A 19,178-nucleotide genomic window follows, 5' to 3' on the forward strand; every position below is an offset into this window, starting at 1 on the left:
GTTCAATGTAATACCTTGCACTGATGGTGGAATCCTTTTGAAGGTACTCAACTAGCAGCACACCCTCCTCATCCCAGAACACAGACGCCATCACCTTAGTGGATGATGATTCTTTGGATGAGGAGAACCACTGTGCCTCCACTTTTGACTGCTCCTTGTGTTCAGGGTCATACAAAAAAATCCAGGTCTCATCTATAGTGACCAGTTGATCCAGGAAGTTCTTATCAGTCTGGAAACGCTGACAAATGGATCGTGAAGTTTTCACTCACATGCTTGTCTGATCTGTTGTCAAACATTTGGGGAGCCACTTTGCAGAAGCTTCCTCATGTCCAAATATTCATAGATAATGACACAAACACGTTCACGGGAAATCCCCATGATGTCTGCTGTGGCTTTAGCTGAAATTCGTGGATTCTCCAGTATGAGGTTGTGCACAGCATCGACGATCTCCGGAACAACAACCACTCTCGCTTGTCCAGGATGTTCCTCATCATTGGTGCTGAAATGGCCAGTTTTAAATTTGGCAACCCAGTTCTTATCTGTGGAATATGAAGGGCATTGATCCCCCAATGTCTGCGACATATCACCATGAAGATCCTTCACAGACTTTCCTTTCAGAAACAAGAATTTTTTCCCTCCTCTGCTCTCAGTTGCTGTGAGTATCACATTAGACTCCGACATTTTGTTTTCCCGCGTGCGTAGAACACTGTTGCCATAAGCAACAAACACAACATTTTGAAAACAAATATTAAACACATAAGGCTTTCATGTGATGTAACATTCGTTACCATAGAAACAAAGCAAAAAAAAAAAAAATGACAAAGCCAAGGCCCCTCGTAGATACAGGGACTGTTAAGGCAGGGATTAGCACTATGCACCCAGAGCTGCTCGTGGTTCTGGGTGCATAATGCACCTGACAGGTTCCCTTTAAAGCCAAACACCAGGAAGTTCAAAAACAAAGCAGCTTTATTTAACACATACCAAAAGGACAAACAAAAAAGCATCGTCACAGATACGCGCGGCAATGTTGGTGATGCTGAATTGAATAGCATGTTAGCACGCATCAAAAACACAAGTAAAACAAATGCAAGAAACCTGATAGGTGCAGAAATGCTGCGAAAAATCTGCAACATCAAAAACTCGACCAATAATGATGTCTGAAATGGAGTGTAGGGGATAGTAACATACTCACTTTAAGTGCGTGCTGAAGGACTTGCAGATCATTAATGCCGGTGATCTCCCTCAGCTGATTTATGAAGGTCTGCTGGTGCTGGAATACAAGAACACAGGTACACATTAATACAGGGACTTCAGGAGGGATTACTATAGCTTTCACAGCAGTTGTAAAGTGAGACAACATATTCTGTGCTGACACTGCTCTCTCATAAGAGCACCTGTGTAATGCAATTTTCTTTAAAAAAAAATATATAATTTCACTTTTTTACATGCTATACCTCCTTACACACATCAGGACCCCCCACATATTGCAGACAGGCCTGCTCAGAATTGTGCAGTTTCTGCAGGAAGGGATGCAGAGAGCATTGTATAGATGCTTGGAAAGCATGTGCACACCACCCTGCCTGGAACAATAAATCCAGAAGCCCTCGCAAACAGGAGTCTGTGGCATATTCTGCATAGTGTTAAAGGGGTTCTCCAGAGAGAAAAGAAATTCTACTGTCCTGACCCTCAAACTATAAAGATGAAATGCATAGTGCAGCTCCATACACTACCTGTAATTCAGTGTGACGCTGGTGCTCCCCCTCCCTTCTGGGACGTTACATCACACATCAGGGGGGGGGGGGACTTGCTCCATGCTGTAACATTGAGCCCCCTGATAATAGCAGCCTCTGTTCTGTCTGAGAGCAGGTGGTAGGGACATGACTACACCCTGTCTTCTCTGACTGCAGGGAAGCCGCCATTATCAGGTGGTTGGGCTGTTACCAAAAGCATTGAGCAGGCCCCTGCTGTGTGATGTAATGTCTCAGAGGAGAGGGGGAGCACCAGCGTCACACTGAATTACAGGGAGTGTGCGGATATGGAACTGCACTGTGGATCTCATCTTTATAGTTTATGAGGGCAGACACAGTAGAAGATTTTTTTCTTTTTTTATCTCCCCTTTAATACTAACTGGATAAAATCTCCATCTTCAGAAGGTGGCTGGCAAGACGGAGTGATGAGGATTAGCAGGTGGGCCTAAGAAATCACAGGGGAGAGGCTCCTGCTGCAGCCAGTTGTTTTACAGCCAGACAGAACAGTGATATAAGAGAAAAGGGATTAAAATTAAGTGCGGGGATTTTCTGTGGTTACTGTTCCATTAGACAATTTATTACATTACTTTAGTAAGTAATGATTGGAGTAATAGGGTAGAAATTCTGGATTTCAGCTCTTCCTCAGCGGACTGGGTTCTCAGAGGTGGCAATAATCTTCCTTTATTATGTCAATGGCAGATTTGCGTATTCTCATTTTCATTTGAGCATAACAGAACGCTTTGTTTTGATACCGTGGATACAATGACGACATCTATGAAACTTCCTTCCTGAAAATGAATGAGGATATAGGCTTTTTTTTACTACAGTAATATTTTTTTCTGCTTTTAGTTGGCATTAGGCTTTATGTATGCAGTGTCACAGCCTGAGCTTGCAATCAAAGAATAGAATCCCCCCATTAACCAGAAAAAGGAGTTTGTAAAGAGTTAAAAACCTAACGGACAAATGTTGTCCCGTCACGGTGCATCAGGGCTCTCAATTCTTGAGCTCTTGAACACAAGTCAATATTCAGAATTTCTACTCACGAAAGATCAGATGATAATGATGACAGTCACCCAGACTTTTCAGACTGTAAGGGGTACTTGGCACGCTGCGACATCGCTACTGCGATATCGTCGGGGTCAAATCGAAAGTGACACATCCGGCGCCAGTAAAGCCTAGATGCACCAATAAACGATCGCAAAAGCGTCGTAAATCGGCGATCTGTGTAGTGTCGGTCATTTTCATAATGTCGCACCAATAGGAGATACGAGGTTGTTCCTCGTTCCTGCGGCAGCACCCATCGCTGTGTGTGACACCGCAGGAGCGAGGAACATCTCCTTACCTGCCTCCACCGGCTATGCGGAAGGGAGAAGGTGGGCGGGATGTTTATGTTCCGCTCATCTCCGCCCCTCCGCTTCTATTGGCTGCCTGTTGTGTGATGTCGCTGTGACGCCGCACAACCCGCCCCCTTAGGAAGGAGGAGGGTCACCGGCCAGAGCGACGTCGCAGGGCAGGTAAGTGCGTGTCAAGCTGTCGTAGCGATAATGTTCGCCACGGCAGCTATCACAAGAGATCGCATGTGCGACGGGGGCGGGGACTATCGCGCTCGGCATCGCTAGCATCGGCTAGCGATGTCGCAACATGCAAAGTACCCCTTAGGCTTTGTGCGCACATTCAGTATTTGGTTGCAGAAACTTCTGCACCATTTCTGCATCTCTTGGCAAAAATAAAATGCAGATCCAAACCACTGAAAGAACAGACAGGCTGCAGATTATTTTCTGCACCAAATCTGCAAGCAAAAATTACTCAACATGTGCAGAACACTTTAGGATTCTCATTGACTTTGATGGCATCAGGATTTGCATGCAGATTATGCCAAAATTGCACTCGAAAATGTATTAAAAAAAAAAGCGATAAAAACAGTGTACAAACAGCCTTAGACACACTGGAACAAAAGACACACCTAGGTTTTAGTTGAGGAAACTAGGGGAAAAAAATAAGCAAAAATGTGGTCATAACGCACGGTTATGGGGCGGGGATCTGCTGCTGACACTGGTATGGGGGTAATGTCCCTCAATTCTGCACTAACATCTCCCATCCTCAGCCCTTTACAGGTATTTATGTCCTCTACCTTGGTGTATATATCACCCATCCTGGTATACATGTCCCCCATCCTGGTATATATATCCCCCATCCTGGTATATATACCCCCCATCCTGGTAAATCTGTCCTCATCTTGGGCCGATCCAGGTATATCTGTCCCAATCCTGGTATATATGTCCTCCTTCCTCATATACATGATTTTCCTGGTATATATATGATCCCCGTTATGTCCCCTTTCCTGGTATATATGTCGCCTTTCATGGTATGTCACCTATCGTGGGCCTATCCTCGTATATATGTCCCCCATCATGGTTCACATGATCCCTATCATGGGGCCATCGTGGTATATATGTCCCCAATCGTGGGCCTATCCGGGTATATATTTCCCCCATCCTGGTTCATACGATTCCCATCATGGGGCCATCCTAGTATATATGTCCTCTTTCCTGGTACATATGATCCCATCCTGATATGACTCTTAATATGCTGCACACAAAAAAAAAAAACAGAAAAAAAAAAAGTTTACTCCCCTTCTCTCCACTCCCCCACTGTGCAGCGTCCTGTCCTGATGCATGTAAGAGGGGAAGCGCATAACGTCACGGCCATGCGCCCCCAATTACAAGCTGGCACCAGCCGCCAGATAATCCAGAATGATTATTCACTGGTATCTACACCGATAATTCCACCCAGCTGTCTGCACTGAAGTCAGCGTCAGCGCCTGGAGTGATTATGGGCGTGGATAGTAGTGAATATTAATTTTATTTAATAGCGAGCACACGTGTTCACCCCACCCATGGCTTCCTGCAGTAGTGACTCTGCTCCTGTGACCCTCTCTACTGCAACGCCCCCCCCCCCACAGCGAGCCAGGCAAATCCGGAATATAAAAACGCACCCCCTATTTCCTTACAATTTTTTATGAAAAAAAGTACTTCTTATGCTAGGTGCACACGGTGAAGTGTCTGGTTGCACAAATGTCTGCACCAACTCTGCATCTCTTAGCAGGAAGAAAAAAAAAAAAAAAAAAAAAAAAAAAAAAACACGTTTTCCCCATGCGTTTTCTATGCATTCTGGGGTGGAAAGTCGCCGCAAAAATACTAAATGAATTGACACGATGCAGGTTTATTTCTGCACCAAATCAGCAAGGAAAAAAAAAAAGCAACGTGCATAAAATGTCTCATTGACTTTGCTGGCATAAGGCTTTGCATGCAATTTTGTGACAAAACCCCAAAAAAAAAAAAATCGCATCAATTAACAGGTTAAAGAATGCACTGTGTGCACATACTGTTAAAGTCTAAAAAATATGGTTGTTACATGTATGACACCTATCGCCTCCCAGCGCAAACAGCATTTCTCTGCTGCAGGTTTTTGGCTTCCATGCAGATTGTGTGGATTTCCCAGATTATAGCCTTTGTATTGCAATAAAACTGATGCATTTCTGCATTGGTTTTGAAAATCCAAAGAGCTCCAAAATTTCTTGCAAAAAAACAAAAAAAAACCCTGAAAATAATCATTTCATTTCTTCCCATCAGCAAAATATTTTCCATTGTTTCCAGCATTTTAATGGGTCACATTACACTGACACAATGCAGCCACCCGGCTGAAAGCTGCGCGGGTGCACACGAGAGCCACTGAGGTTTTCAAATAGATCTATACCATGATTTGTTAATAGATTGTTATAGGTTAATGGTACATGAAAACCTGAAAAACCAACCGGCCGTTAGCAATAAAGCAATCCATTCATTATCAATCAATTTTTAACAAATCTGCTTCAAAACCACAATAACCAAATAGGACGCGAGGCTGGAAGTACGATAAGCAAAATTTATACACATACAGGTCCAAGTTATCTAGCAGGACTAAGATAGAAAAGAAATAATAATAATAATAATAATAATAAATAAATAAAGCACAAACACACTTTTACCCAAATAAGACAAACAGGACTGCATGGGATTCTAAGCTCATTCTTTCTGTGAGGTAAAGCATTTCCCAGCCTGGTTTTTAAACATGTTTTACCTCACAGAAACCATCAGCTGCAAACCCATCCACACTTTTGCTTGTGGTATGATCAGACCATGTCCCTGTACGGTCAGACCCGGCCATTACACAGCACACAGCAGGGACACATATATAAGATTATCTCAGCACAGGAACTTATTTGTATTTTGTTCATGGGAGAACCCCTTGAAAAGGCACAAAGAAATGGGTTTGCTGCACTGACCCATTGTTAATTTGGCTTAAAGGGGATGTCCACTGCAATGATCTTAATGACCTACCTATCGGGGCAGACACTCAATACCAAACTGATCAGCCGATGTAAACATTGGATAACAACCGCTCCATCACACTGTTTAGTAGTCGTGCCAAGGTAAAGCAAATCAGATCCTATTCAGGTTGGTAAAAGCTGATCACAGAGATGCTGGACCTCATGGATTTTCCACTGATCTATCTTAAGGATCGGTCGTCAATATCATTGAAAAGGACAACCTCTTTAAAGGGAATCAGTCGCCATGTTTTTGGTATTTAATCTGAGAACAGAGTAAGGTAGGTGTAGAGACCCGAATTGCACTGGAATGCTTACTGTAGTTTCACTAAAATCCGTGTTTTAATCAGCAGGAGATCACTAATAAACCTGCTGCCAGGTAGTTATGTTCATGAGCGGTGTATAACCCCATTCCCAGCACAAAATGTCACTTTTCTGCCTATGCACAGTGTACACAGAAAGCTGCCAATCAATTACCTGGATGGGGTTATAGAGAGCTCAGCAATCAGAGAACTGATAGATCTAAATTAGATAAAACACTGATTTTTATTAAACAACAAAAAAAAAAAAACTGCAATAAGCAGCCTATTAAGTGACATCTCTGGAATCAGGGTCTCTGCCCCTACATCATGGAACTCACAGGTGGGGTAACAAAAACTGGTGACAGATTCCCTTTAGAATTGGTTAATATGTATCCACTGTAGACAATGTGGATACTTAGCCATCAGGGAGATGCATGCAATTGGCTCCAAATTTATTTGGCAGCAAGACAATGACCCCAAACATGCAGCCAGTGACATTAAGGACTATTTCAGTGTAAAGAAGAATAAAAAGAGTCATGGAAGTGAGATTAGATTTTCAAAGTAAACACAACAGTGTCATCAGGTCTGAGAGATTTAGTTCATAACGTATGCAACTTCTATTGTGAAATTTAGTGAAAGATCAAATCTAATTTGTGATATACCGTATTCTATAGGACTTTGGCTGTGAAAAGGTTAATAAGAAAAGTTGTAATATTAGGCAATACGTTAATTGCAATCATGAGACTTGGGCTGTTTACGCTTCGGCCACTATGAGGAGCGGTGGGATGTTTGTCCTCGCCCGGCTGCTCCTTGGCACACGATGCCAGTGTCTGGGTCCAGTATAACCATCCTGCGTAAACAGAGCTGCAAAGTGTAGTAAAATTCAATAATGCCACAGCCGTGACACAAGGAACACTACCTAGCAAGTAGACAACTTTCTGATCAGGGGTGTGCAGGAAGAGGGCCCTCCACACCAGCGCCTATTTCAGCTGGATGTGCACACTCAACTGTAATGCATTGTGGTGCAGGGACCCGCTGCCTCCCTGCAGTGCAATACAAGCCACCAGCCAATCACAGGCCGGCAGCTTAACGGGCAGTGAGGTCATGGGCGAACCGGAGTCAGCTGCTGTCCCCTGCACCGGCTATGGAAAAGGTCACTGCATGTCATGGGAGCTGGGGAAGGTAAGAGATGAGGGGCTCAGGAAGGACGGGCGATGTGGTTACACAAAAGGGCCCAGGAAGGACGGGCGATGCTGTTACACAAAGGGGCAGAGGAAGGACGGGCGACGCTGTTACACAAAGAGGCCCAGGAAGGATGGGCGGCGCTGTTACACAAAGAGGCCCAGGAAGGATGGGCGGCGCTGTTACACAAAGGGGCCCAAGAAGGACGGGCGACGCTATTACGCAAAGGGGCCCAAGAAGGACGGGCGACGCTGTTACACAAAAGGGGCAGAGGAAGGACGGACGACGCTGTTACACAAAAGGGCCCAGGAAGGACGGGGACGCTATTACACAAAGGGGCCCAGGAAAAACGGGCGACGCTGTTACACAAAAGGGCCCAGGAAGGACGGGCGACGCTATTACACAAAGGGGCCCAGGAAGGACGGGCGGCGCTGTTACACGAAGGGCCCAGGAAGGACGGACGACGCTGTTACACAAAGAGGCAGAGGAAGGACGGGCGACGCTATTACACAAAGGGGCAGAGGAAGGACGGGCGACGCTGTTATACAAAGGGGCACAGGAAGGACGGGCAGCGCTGTTACATAAAAGGGCCCAGGAAGGACGGGCGACGCTGTTACACAAAGGGTCCCAGGAAGGACGGGTGACGCTGTTACACAAGAGGGCCCAGGAAGGACGGGCGACGCTATTACACAAAGAGGCCCAGGAAGGACGGGCGGCGCTGTTACACAAGAGGGCCCAGGAAGGACGGGCGACGCTGTTACACAAAGGGGCCCAGGAAGGACGGGCAACGCTATTACACAAAGGGGCCCAGGAAGGACGGGCGACGCTGTTACACAAAGGGGCCGAGGAAGGGCAACGCTATTACACAAAGGGGCCCAGGAAGGACGGGCGACGCTGTTACACAAAGGGTCCCAGGAAGGACGGGCAACTGTTTCTGATGAATGTTTGTACATGTTCAACGTCCACTCTATCTCAATGCATGCCTAAGGCCTTGTGCGCACTAGGCGTTTTTGCCGCGTTTTTAGCGGCGATTTTTACCGCGTTTTTGTGCTGAAAACGCAGTGACATTGCTTCCCCAGCAATGTCTATGGGTTTTCATAAGTGCTGTCCACACACAGCGTTTTTTTGTAGCTGCGTTTTTGTGGTGACCACAAAAATGCAGCATGTCAATTATTTCTGCGTTTTTCACTGCGTTTTTCACCCATTGAGTTCAATGAGATGTTCAACAACGCAATGAAAAACGCATATAGCCGCGTTTCTATGACTAAAAACACAGCTATAAACGCAATGGGTGGGCAGTATAGTGACGTGTACAGGAAGAGGATTCCTTCTGTTGGTAAACACAGAAGCATGAATCCTCCCGGTACCGTCACCGCTGCCTCCACCTCCCGTCCTCTGTGCATGTCAGCTCCGTGCGGCGCCATGTCTGGGCGGGAGGTGGAGGCAGCGGCGAAAACAAAAGTGAACAGTAGGAAAAAAAAAATGTCATATATACTCACCTGTCTGCAGGGTCCCGGTGCCATGCCCGCTCCCAACCCCTGTCTCGGTACCGCCGCTCTGGCTGTGTGCAGTCTCCCCGGGGCAGGACCTTGCTTGCAGGACCTGGCGGTGGATCACCTGATGCAGTCACCTGACGCATCAGCTGATTGTAGTCTCGCCGGCTTTTTCGCGCCCGGCCGGCTATCAGCTGATCCTGCCGTCAGGGGACTTCATCAGCTGATTACCGGCAGCTCCTGCAGCGATCGGACAGGATCAGACTCCCGTCCAATCGATCGCTGCAGGAGCTGCCGGTAATCAGCACATAAGGGAGTATTATTTTTTTTTTCTACTGATGCATCAGCTGATTGTATAATCGGCTTTTATACAATCAGCTGATGTGTCATGTGATTCACGTCCTTTAACCTGACACATCATCTGATCGCTTTGCCTTCCAGCAAACCGATCAGATGATATTGGATCCGGATTGGACGGCGCGGGACCCTTGACTCAGGATTACTGCGGAGGGGGTTCTTTATTTCATTAAAGATGGAGTCACTAATTGTGTTGTGTTTTTATTTCTAATAAAAATATTTTTCTGTGTGTTGTGTTTTTTTTTTTTTATCATTACTAGAAATTCATGGTGGCCATGTCTAATATTGGCGTGACACCATGAATTTCGGGCTTAGGGCTAGCTGATAATATACAGCTAGCCCTAACTCCATTATTACCTAGCTAGCCACCCGGCATCAGGGCAGCTGGAAGAGTTGGATACAGCGCCAGAAGATGGCGCTTCTATGAAAGCGCCATTTTCTGGGGTGGCTGCGGACTGCAATTCGCAGTGGGGGTGCCCAGAAAGCTTGGGCACCCTGCACTGTGGATTCCAATCCCCAGCTGCCTAGTTGTACCCGGCTGGACTCAAAAATTAGGCGAAGCTCACGTCTTTTTTTTTTTTTAATTATTTCATGAAATTCATGAAATAATTAAAAAAAAGGGCTTCTCTATATTTTTGGTTCCCAGCCGGGTACAAATAGGCAGCTGGGGGTTGGGGGCAGCGGCAGCCCGTACCTGCCTGCTGTACCCGCCTAGCATACAAAAATATGGCGAAGCCCATGTCATTTTTTTTTTCTTTTTGGGCAAAAAACTGCATACAGTCCTGGATGGAGGATGCTGAGCTTTGTAGTTCTGCAGCTGCTGTCTGCTCTCCTGCATACACTAGTGAATGGAGGATGCTGAGCCTTGTAGTTCTGCAGCTGGCTGTATGCTCTCCTGCATACAATGAACATTTTGAAGAAGGAAATGACATCAGACCTTTTTTTTTCATCAACAATCTTTAATGGCATTGTGCACTGATTAAAAACGCAGTGAGCAAAAACGCAGCAAAAAACGCACCAAATCGCGGTAAAAACGCATGCGTTCTTGTCGCGGTTTTTAGCCGCGGGTGCGATTTTTGAGACAAAAACGCACATAAAAACGCAGCGTGAAAAAAACGCCTAGTGCGCACATACCCTAAGAATACACACAGAAGGCATCACATTTTCCCAGGTAAACAAAGGGGCATGCTACCTGCAATATGCAAGCTATATGAGGAGCTTGGAGAAATCATTTCAACCAATCATTCGCCCCAATCATTCGCCCCAATACAGCTTGTGTCTGCCGGTGTAAAGCACAGTAAGTGAATGGAGAAGTTCACTCCATTTTTAAGAAACGTTAGACTCAGAAGAAATATTTCGATATGGGTAATAGGCTTTGTAATGCAGAGCTTGAAACTGGCAACGGAAATCAACAATATTTTTGCAATGTAACAGACCAGTAGTTTTAGAGGGGCCCCAGGTACAATGAATCCAGTGGGCGCTTAGACTTCCACAATCCGACACTCATTACCTACCCAGAATCTTTCTGGCTTTAATGTTATGAATGAAGCGGAAGCACAGAACATATACTGGACCTCAGCTCTAGTCATTGCCTACGAGGTGGCTCGAGAATGGCAAGTACACTGGGTACTCGAGTCGTGCCCATTCCAGCATTCAACTGCTCATTATGAGTACCGAGCATGGTAGTGCCTGGTCATCACTAGTTACAAGTACCGAACACCCGAGCATGGTAGTGCCCGCTCATCACTAGTTACAAGTACTGAGCACCCGAGCATGGTAGTGCCCGCTCATCACTAGTTACAAGTACCGAACACCCGAGCATGGTAGTGCCCGCTCATCACTAGTTACGAGTACTGAGCACCCGAGCATGCTAGTGCCCGCTCATCACTAGTTACCAGTACTGAGCACCCGAGCATGCTAGTGCCCGCTCATCACTAGTTACAAGTACTGAGCACCCGAGCATGGTAGTGCCCGCTCATCACTAGTTACAAGTACTGAGCACCCGAGCATGGTAGTGCCCGCTCATCACTAGTTACAAGTACCAAACACCCGAGCATGGTAGTGCCCGCTCATCACTAGTTACAAGTACCGAACACCCGAGCATGGCAGTGTCCGCTCATCACTAGTTACAAGTACTGAGCACCCGAGAATGGTAGTGCCCGCTCATCACTAGTTACAAGTAATGAGCACCCGAGCATGGTAGTGCCCGCTCATCACTAGTTACAAGTACTGAGCACCCGAGCATGGTAGTGCTCGCTCATCACTAGTTACAAGTACTGAGCACCCGAGCATGGTAGTGCCCGCTCATCACTAGTTACAAGTACCGAACACCCGAGCATGGTAGTGCCCGCTCATCACTAGTTACAAGTACCGAACACCCGAGCATGGTAGTGGCCTGCTCATCACTAGTTACGAGTACAGAGCACCTGAGTATGGTAGTGCCCGCTCATCACTAGTTACCAGTACTGAGCACTTGAGCATGGTAGTGCTCGCTCATCACTAGTTACGAGTACTGAGCACCTGAGCATGGTAGTGCCCACTCATTACTAGTTACTAGTACTGAGAACCTGAGCATGGTAGTGCCCACTCATCACTAGTTACCAGTACTGAGCACCCGAGCATGGTAGTGCTCACTCATTACTAGTTACTAGTACTGAGAACCTGAGCATGGTAGTGCCCACTCATTACTAGTTACCAGTACTGAGCACCCGAGCATGGTAGTGCCCGCTCATCATTAGTTACCAGTACTAAGCACCCAAGCATGGTAGTGCCCGCTCATCACTAGTTACGAGTACTGAGCACCCGAGCATGGTAGTGCCTACTCATCACTAGTTACGAGTACTGAGGACCCGAGCATGGTAGTGCCCACTCATCACTAGTTACCAGTACCGAGCACAGTAGTATTCGCTATTACACCACTTGGGGCCTAGTACGAGAATCCCAGGATATCAGGCGAGGCAGTGGACTGGTTGCCATTGACGACCGGATAAGGCCAGTAATAATTGTATTGCTCATTTCTAATACACAACTAAGAAAAGAAAAAAAAAAGAAATACATTTGTGTTTAGTAGATTGTTGTATATTCCGTTTCCCCTTTTCTTCTTCCCTGCGCTGTAGCTATACACAAACTTTTGAGAGAATAAAAGGGGAAGCGGAACATGCAAATCTAAGAGGCTGTATAATGATGTGATACGGTGTCAGTTTCCATATAAACACGCCATATGCGGCACATTCACCACACGTATGATGTACAAACCGAAACCGCGCTATTAATATAAAGTTACAGCTGTGCTAATTTTAGATCGGAAAGATTTCTCGCTCCACGATACGAAGAACAGAAAATTGTGTCTTCCAAACATCAAAAAAGTTAAAAACTGAACCAAAAAGGGGAAAAAAAATAAAATTGATATTCTCCATGTAAAATATGTCAGAGGTTAAAAAAATAAAATATAGTAAAATAAAGAAAAATTAAATGAGGCGCTGTACATTCTGCTTAAATGCTATTGTAATAAAATCGAAAAAGTCAAAGAGGAAAAAAAAAAAAACACAGGCCCAAACTTTTTTTTCTATTGTCCTGCTCTGTTAAAGCAGTTTTCAACTCAATAAAATTTTCAGAAAACAGTCGATGTTTTTGTTATTTTAGAAAAAAAAAACCTACTTAACCAATTCCCAGCAAAGGTCCCTTGGTTGTTTACTCGGTGCTAGCGATGACGAGGCATGTTGGCATCACTGAGGCAAAGGATTGACAGCAGCGGTCAGGTGTCTAGATGACAACATATTTCTAGTAGAATGAACCGAGACCAAGAGTTTACAAGCTAAAAATGTCCTGGGGTTGGAAAAGACGTTTAAGGCCTTGTGCGCACTAGGCGTTTTTGCCGCGTTTTTAGCGGCGTTTTTTACCGCGTTTTTGTGCTGAAAACGCAGTGACATTGCTTCCCCAGCAATGTCTATGGGTTTTCAGAAGTGCTGTCCTCGTAGCTGCGTTTTTGTGGTGACCACAAAAATGCAGCATGTCAATTATTTCTGCGTTTTTCACCCATTGAGTTCAATGAGATGTTCAACAACGCAATGAAAAACGCATATAGCCGCGTTTCTATGACTAAAAACGCAGCTATAAACGCAATGGGTGGGCAGTATAGTGACGTGTACAGGAAGAGGATTCCTTCTGTTGGTAAACACAGAAGCGTGAATCCTCCCGGTACCGTCACCGCTGCGTCCACAACTCGCCCGGTGCCATGTCAGCTCCGTGCGGCGCCATGTCTGGGCGGGAGGTGGAGGCAGCGGCGAAAACCAAAGTGAACAGTAGAAAAAAAAAAAATGTCATATATACTCACCTGTCTGCAGGGTCCCGGTGCCATGCCCGCTCCCATCTCCTCCCGGTCCCGCCGCTCTGGCTGTGTGCAGTCTCCCCGGGGCAGGACCTTGCTTGCAGGACCTGGCGCTGATCACCTGATGCAGTCACCTGACACATCAGCTGATCGCGGTGTCGCCGGCTTTTTCGCGCCCGGCCGGCTATCAGCTGATCCTGCCGTCAGGGGACTTCATCAGCTGATTACCGGCAGCTCCTGCAGCGATCGGACAGGATCAGACTCCTGTCCAATCGATCGCTCCAGGAGCTGCCGGTAATCAGCACAGCACATAAGTGAGTATTATTTTTTTTATTTTTTTTTTATACTGATGCATCAGCTGATTGTATAACCGGCTTTTATACAATCAGCTGATGTGTCATGTGATTCAGGCACTTGATCCTGACACATCATCTGATCGGTATGCCTTCCAGCAAACCGATCAGATGATATTGGATCCGGATTGGACGGCGCGGGACCCTGACCCAGGATTACTGCGGAGGGAGGTTCTTTATTTCAATAAAGATGGAGTCACTAATTGTGTTGTGTTTTTATTTCTAATAAAAATATTTTTCTGTGTGTTGTGTTTTTTTTTTTATCATTACTAGAAATTCATGGTGGCCATGTCTAATATTGGCGTGACACCATGAATTTCGGGCTTAGGGCTAGCTGACAGCTAGCCCTAACTCCATTATTACCTAGCTAGCCACCCGGCATCAGGGCAGCTAGAAGAGTTGGATACAGCGCCAGAAGATGGCGCTTCAATGAAAGCGCCATTTTCTGGGGTGGCTGCGGACTGCAATTCGCAGTGGGGGTGCCCAGAAAGCTTGGGCACCCTGCACTGTGGATTCCAATCCCCAGCTGCCTAGTTGTACCCGACTGGACTCAAAAATTAGGCGAAGCTCACGTCTTTTTTTTTTTTAATTATTTCATGAAATTCATGAAATAATTAAAAAAAAAAGGGCTTCTCTATATTTTTGGTTCCCAGCCGGGTACAAATAGGCAGCTGGGGGTTGGGGGCAGCCCGTACCTGCTTGCTGTACCCGGCTAGCATACAAAAATATGGCGAAGCCCATGTCATTTTTTTTTTCTTTTTGGGCAAAAAACTGCATACAGTCCTGGATGGAGGATGCTGAGCCTTGTAGTTCTGCAGCTGCTGTCTGCTCTCCTGCATACACTAGTTCTGCAGCTGTCTGTCTGCTCTCCTGCATACAATGAACATTTTGAAGAAGGAAATTACATCAGACCTTTTTTTTTTTTTTTCATCAACAATCTTTAATTGCATTGTGCACTGATTAAAAACGCAGTGAGCAAAAACGCAGCAAAAACGCACCAAATCGCGGCAAAAACGCATGCGTTTTTGTCGCGTTTTTTAGCCGCGGGTGCGTTTTTTTAGACAAAAACGCACATAAAAACGCAGCGTGAAAAAAACGCCTAGTGCGCACATACCCTAAACAGCATCAGTGCTCTGTTTTAGGGACTTAAAGGGAATCTGTCGTCAGGTTTTTGTTATGTAAGCTGAAGTCAGCATCCTGTAAGGGTTAACACAAAGTTTAGGCATGCCTGTTTTGTCACAGTGCATTCTTTTGCTTATTTGCTATGTTTACGGAGCAGGGCCCTTATTACAGGACTAGAAACTCACATGGAAAATTCCAACACGCCCCCCCCTCCTCTGTATATACTGTGAGATATCAATCTCTAGATAGTCTGGTGTGGGCAGGAGAGCTCCTTGGTTCAGCTACATGACTTAGGGTACCTTCACACTTAGCGATGCAGCAGCGATCCGACCAGCGATCTGACCTGGTCAGGATCGCTGCTGCATCGCTACATGGTCTCTGGTGAGCTGTCAAACAGGCAGATCTCACCAGCGACCAGTGAACAGCCCCCAGCCAGCAGCGACGTGCAAGCAACGCTGCGCTTGCACGGAGCCGCCGTCTGGAAGCTGCGGAGACTGGTAACTAAGGTAAACATCGGGTATGGTTACCCGATGTTTACATTAGTTACCAGCGCACACCGCTTAGCTGTGTGTGCAGGGAGCAGGGAGCCGCGCACACTAAGCGCTGGCTCCTTGCTCTCCTAGCTGCTGTACACATCGGGTTAATTAACCCGATGTGTACAGCAGCTACATGTGCAGAGAGCCGGAGTCGGCAGCACAGGCAGCGTGAGAGCTGCAGAGGCTGGTAACTAAGGTAAATATCGGGTAACCACCTTGGTTACCCGATGTTTATCTTGGATACAGCTTACCTCAGCTGTCAGACGCCGGCTCCTGCTCCCTTCATTTGTCGCTCTCTCGCTGTCACACACAGCGATCTGTGTGTCACAGTGGGAGAGCGCCTTTGAAGAAAACGAACCAGGGCTGTGTATAACGAGCAGCGATCTCGCAGCAGGGGCCAGATCGCTGCCCATTGTCACACACAGCGAGATCGCTAATGAGGTCACTGCTGCGTCACAAAAAGCGTGACTCAGCAGCGATCTCGGCAGTGAGCTCGCTGTGTGTGAAGCACCCCTAAGGCTAAAAATTCAGATTGTGTCGGAATGGCTGCACCCAGTAATCTAAGTGACACATCGTTGTATTCAGGTTCTTTTTGCCTACATCATGCTGCTTTCATATGAGATCGCAAAAACCTGCTGACAGAATCCCTTTAAAAGGTGTTAATCAGGCATTCTCCAGAGCTGCTCACTTCTGAAGCGGAAAGGAGCTGGGTAGAGAAGGTTACATGCAAACGTCTCGGCAGGTGTGCAGCTCACAACGTCATCAATAGCACCTATGTGGAAGTGAACAGCTCCAAGTGTTGCCAGATAACTCCTTTAAATGACCATACAGTTCTATCGCAGGTCACAATAAGAACTCTACGGCACTGCAGTCCTTGTATGGACCAAGAAATCAAGCCATCTGAATTCGGGAGTAGCAGACGACGACTCCTCCTTAAAACTACAAAATCACTTGGTTCTCTGTCATACTACTAGGTACGGGAAGTTCCAAGAGCATGGCGAAAGGGAGGTGAAGGGAAACCCTGTGTGTAGGGAGAGAAGATTGTGACCCCTGACCGAACCCTACTGCTGCTCCCTGGGGGTCCCTCACCAAACTAGATAGGTTCCGCACTTATGTGCCGAGCCGGTCTCTAGTGCTGGGCCCTAAATAAAGTACAGATGGGATGAGTTTGTCAATCCCACTAATCTATAGGAGTCAAAGGGGGAAAAGCATGAATTACTTATCTACAGATGACTCCGGTACGAGTTTAGCAGAGCTTTTAGCAAGGATACCACAGAGGAGTACAAACAACCTGCTTGCAACCGCAGTTTGAAGGAACTGAAAATATCACCAGCAGCCGTCCAAGGAAGGAAAGGGTATTTAAACAGAAGGGAATACTGACGATCAACAACTGGGTGGAATTCGAGCTCCTGCTGGGTCCAAAAGGGAGAGATGAAACCAGCAAGAAAACTACCTATACTAATGAATACTGACGGCAGGAACAAAGGAACGTCAGGGAGCATTCTGAGCAGACGAACGCTGTGACCTTCTACGGCCAGAAACCCCATGACTGTCTCACGTGATACACCAGTGACATTTTTCTTCCGGAGAGATATTGCGCTTTAGGGTTGCTGTGGTTATTTCATGGATGATAGGCGCTTTACTGAGGAAGGGGTGAGACCGGGGGGCGGTGTGGACTGTGATTGACACCATGTAGAAGGGACTTTAAAGGGAACCTGTAATCAGAAATTTACCTGTAAACCTAAAAGTTTCCCCCTCTGCAGCTCCTGGGCTGCATTCTAGCAATGTTCCTATAGTTTTTGTGGCCCCTTTTATACCAAAATAAATACTTTATAAACTTGTACCTTTTCGTATGCAAATTTTGAAAATTATCTATGGGGGCGGGCTCTCTGGGATACGTTGTTGTCCTCCTGCCGATTTACGCCGCCCCCGAACGCTGAATTTCAAACCTTAGGACGCTGTCCCTGGGTGCCAGTGGTCCCGCGCATGCGCTGTGCGACTGTAGCGGTGCCGTGCACTGTGTGCACGTGTGACCGCTGGTGACGCTTTGCGCGGGCACGTGGTTATGGGCGGCGCTGTGAGTGTCATCAGCAAGTGCCGCCCATAACCTCTTGACCGCACTTTCCCCTTTGCCTCCTGCGTTCTGCGCAAGCGTCTCCTCGTAACCTGTGGTGGCCTGATCCGCTCCTCCCATCTATTTCCTGCTGCAGGGCAAGATGGGAAAGGTAACGTCGGATCATTTGGCCAGCGCTTGCGCAGAACGCAGGAAGCAAAGGGGAGAGCGCGGCCACGGTATTATGGGCGGGCACTTGTGATGCATTCACAGTGCCGCCCATAATATCGTGCCTGCGACCACGTCACCAGCAGTCCTCGCGTGCACGGGACCTCGGGCGCAGTGGGCGGTGTCCTGATCTATGAAATGAAGCAATGGGGGATGGCGTAAACCAGAAGGAGGGGCAGTAACGGACGCAAGAGAGGCCGCCCCCATGGAGAATTTACAAGAATTGCAGACAAAAAGGTACAACTTTATAAAGTGTTTAATTTGGTTTAAAAGGGGGCACAAAAAGTACAGGAACCTGCTAGAATGCAGCCCAGGAACCTTGCTAGAATGCAGCCCAGGAGCTGCAGAGGGGGAAACTTAGGTTTCAAGCTAAATTTCTGATGACAGGTTCCCTTTAAGGGGTACTTCACACACAGCGAGATCGCTACTGAGATCGCTGCTGAGTCACGTTTTTTTGTGACCTCATTAGCGATCTCGCTGTGTGTGACACTGAGCAGCGATCTGGCCCCTGCTGTGAGATCGCTGCTCGTTACACACAGCCCTGGTTCGTTTTTTTATTGTTGCTCTCCCACTGATAAGCACACATCGCTGTGTGTGACAGCGAGAGAGCAACAATCCTGAATGTGCAGGGAGCAGGAGCCGGCGTCTGACAGCCTGCGGTAAGCTGTAACCAAGGTAATCATCGGGTAACCAAGGTGGTTACCCGATATTTACCTTCGTTACCAGCCTCCGCAGCTCTCACGCTGCCAGTGCCGGCTCCTTCTCCCTACACACGCTAAGTTAAGCGGTGTGAGCTGGTAACTAAGGTAAACATCGGGTAACCATACCCGATGTTTACCTTAGTTACCAGTGTCCGCAGCTTCCAGACGCCGGCTCCGTGCAAGCGCAGCGTCGCTTGCACGTCGCTGCTGGCTGGGGGCTGGTCACTGGTCGCTGGTGAGATCTGCCTGTTTGACAGCTCACCAGCGACCATGTAGCGACACAGCAGAGATCCTGACCAGGTCAGATCGCTGGTCGGATCGCTGCTGCATCGCTAAAGTGTGAAGGTACTCTAAGTCTACAGCCAAACAAAGAGACCGGCAGCAAACAATGAAGCAGCGATAGGAGCGTC

At 47.0% G+C, this 19,178-nt stretch overlaps 1 protein-coding gene across 2 annotated transcripts in view; it reads right to left on the reverse strand.

Annotated features, from left to right (window-relative positions):
* The window catches only part of USP25 (ubiquitin specific peptidase 25), a 274,636-nt gene that overhangs the window by 242,766 nt on the left and 12,692 nt on the right, over nt 1–19,178 (reverse strand). For both annotated transcript variants that reach the window (XM_075335070.1, XM_075335071.1), the window contains exon 2: nt 1,193–1,270. In XM_075335070.1, the coding sequence (XP_075191185.1) occupies nt 1,193–1,270 (78 nt within the window). The remainder of the gene's footprint in view (nt 1–1,192; nt 1,271–19,178) is intronic.

Source organism: Anomaloglossus baeobatrachus, chromosome 2 (assembly GCF_048569485.1).
Source record: "Anomaloglossus baeobatrachus isolate aAnoBae1 chromosome 2, aAnoBae1.hap1, whole genome shotgun sequence".
Taxonomy (NCBI): domain Eukaryota; kingdom Metazoa; phylum Chordata; class Amphibia; order Anura; family Aromobatidae; genus Anomaloglossus; species Anomaloglossus baeobatrachus.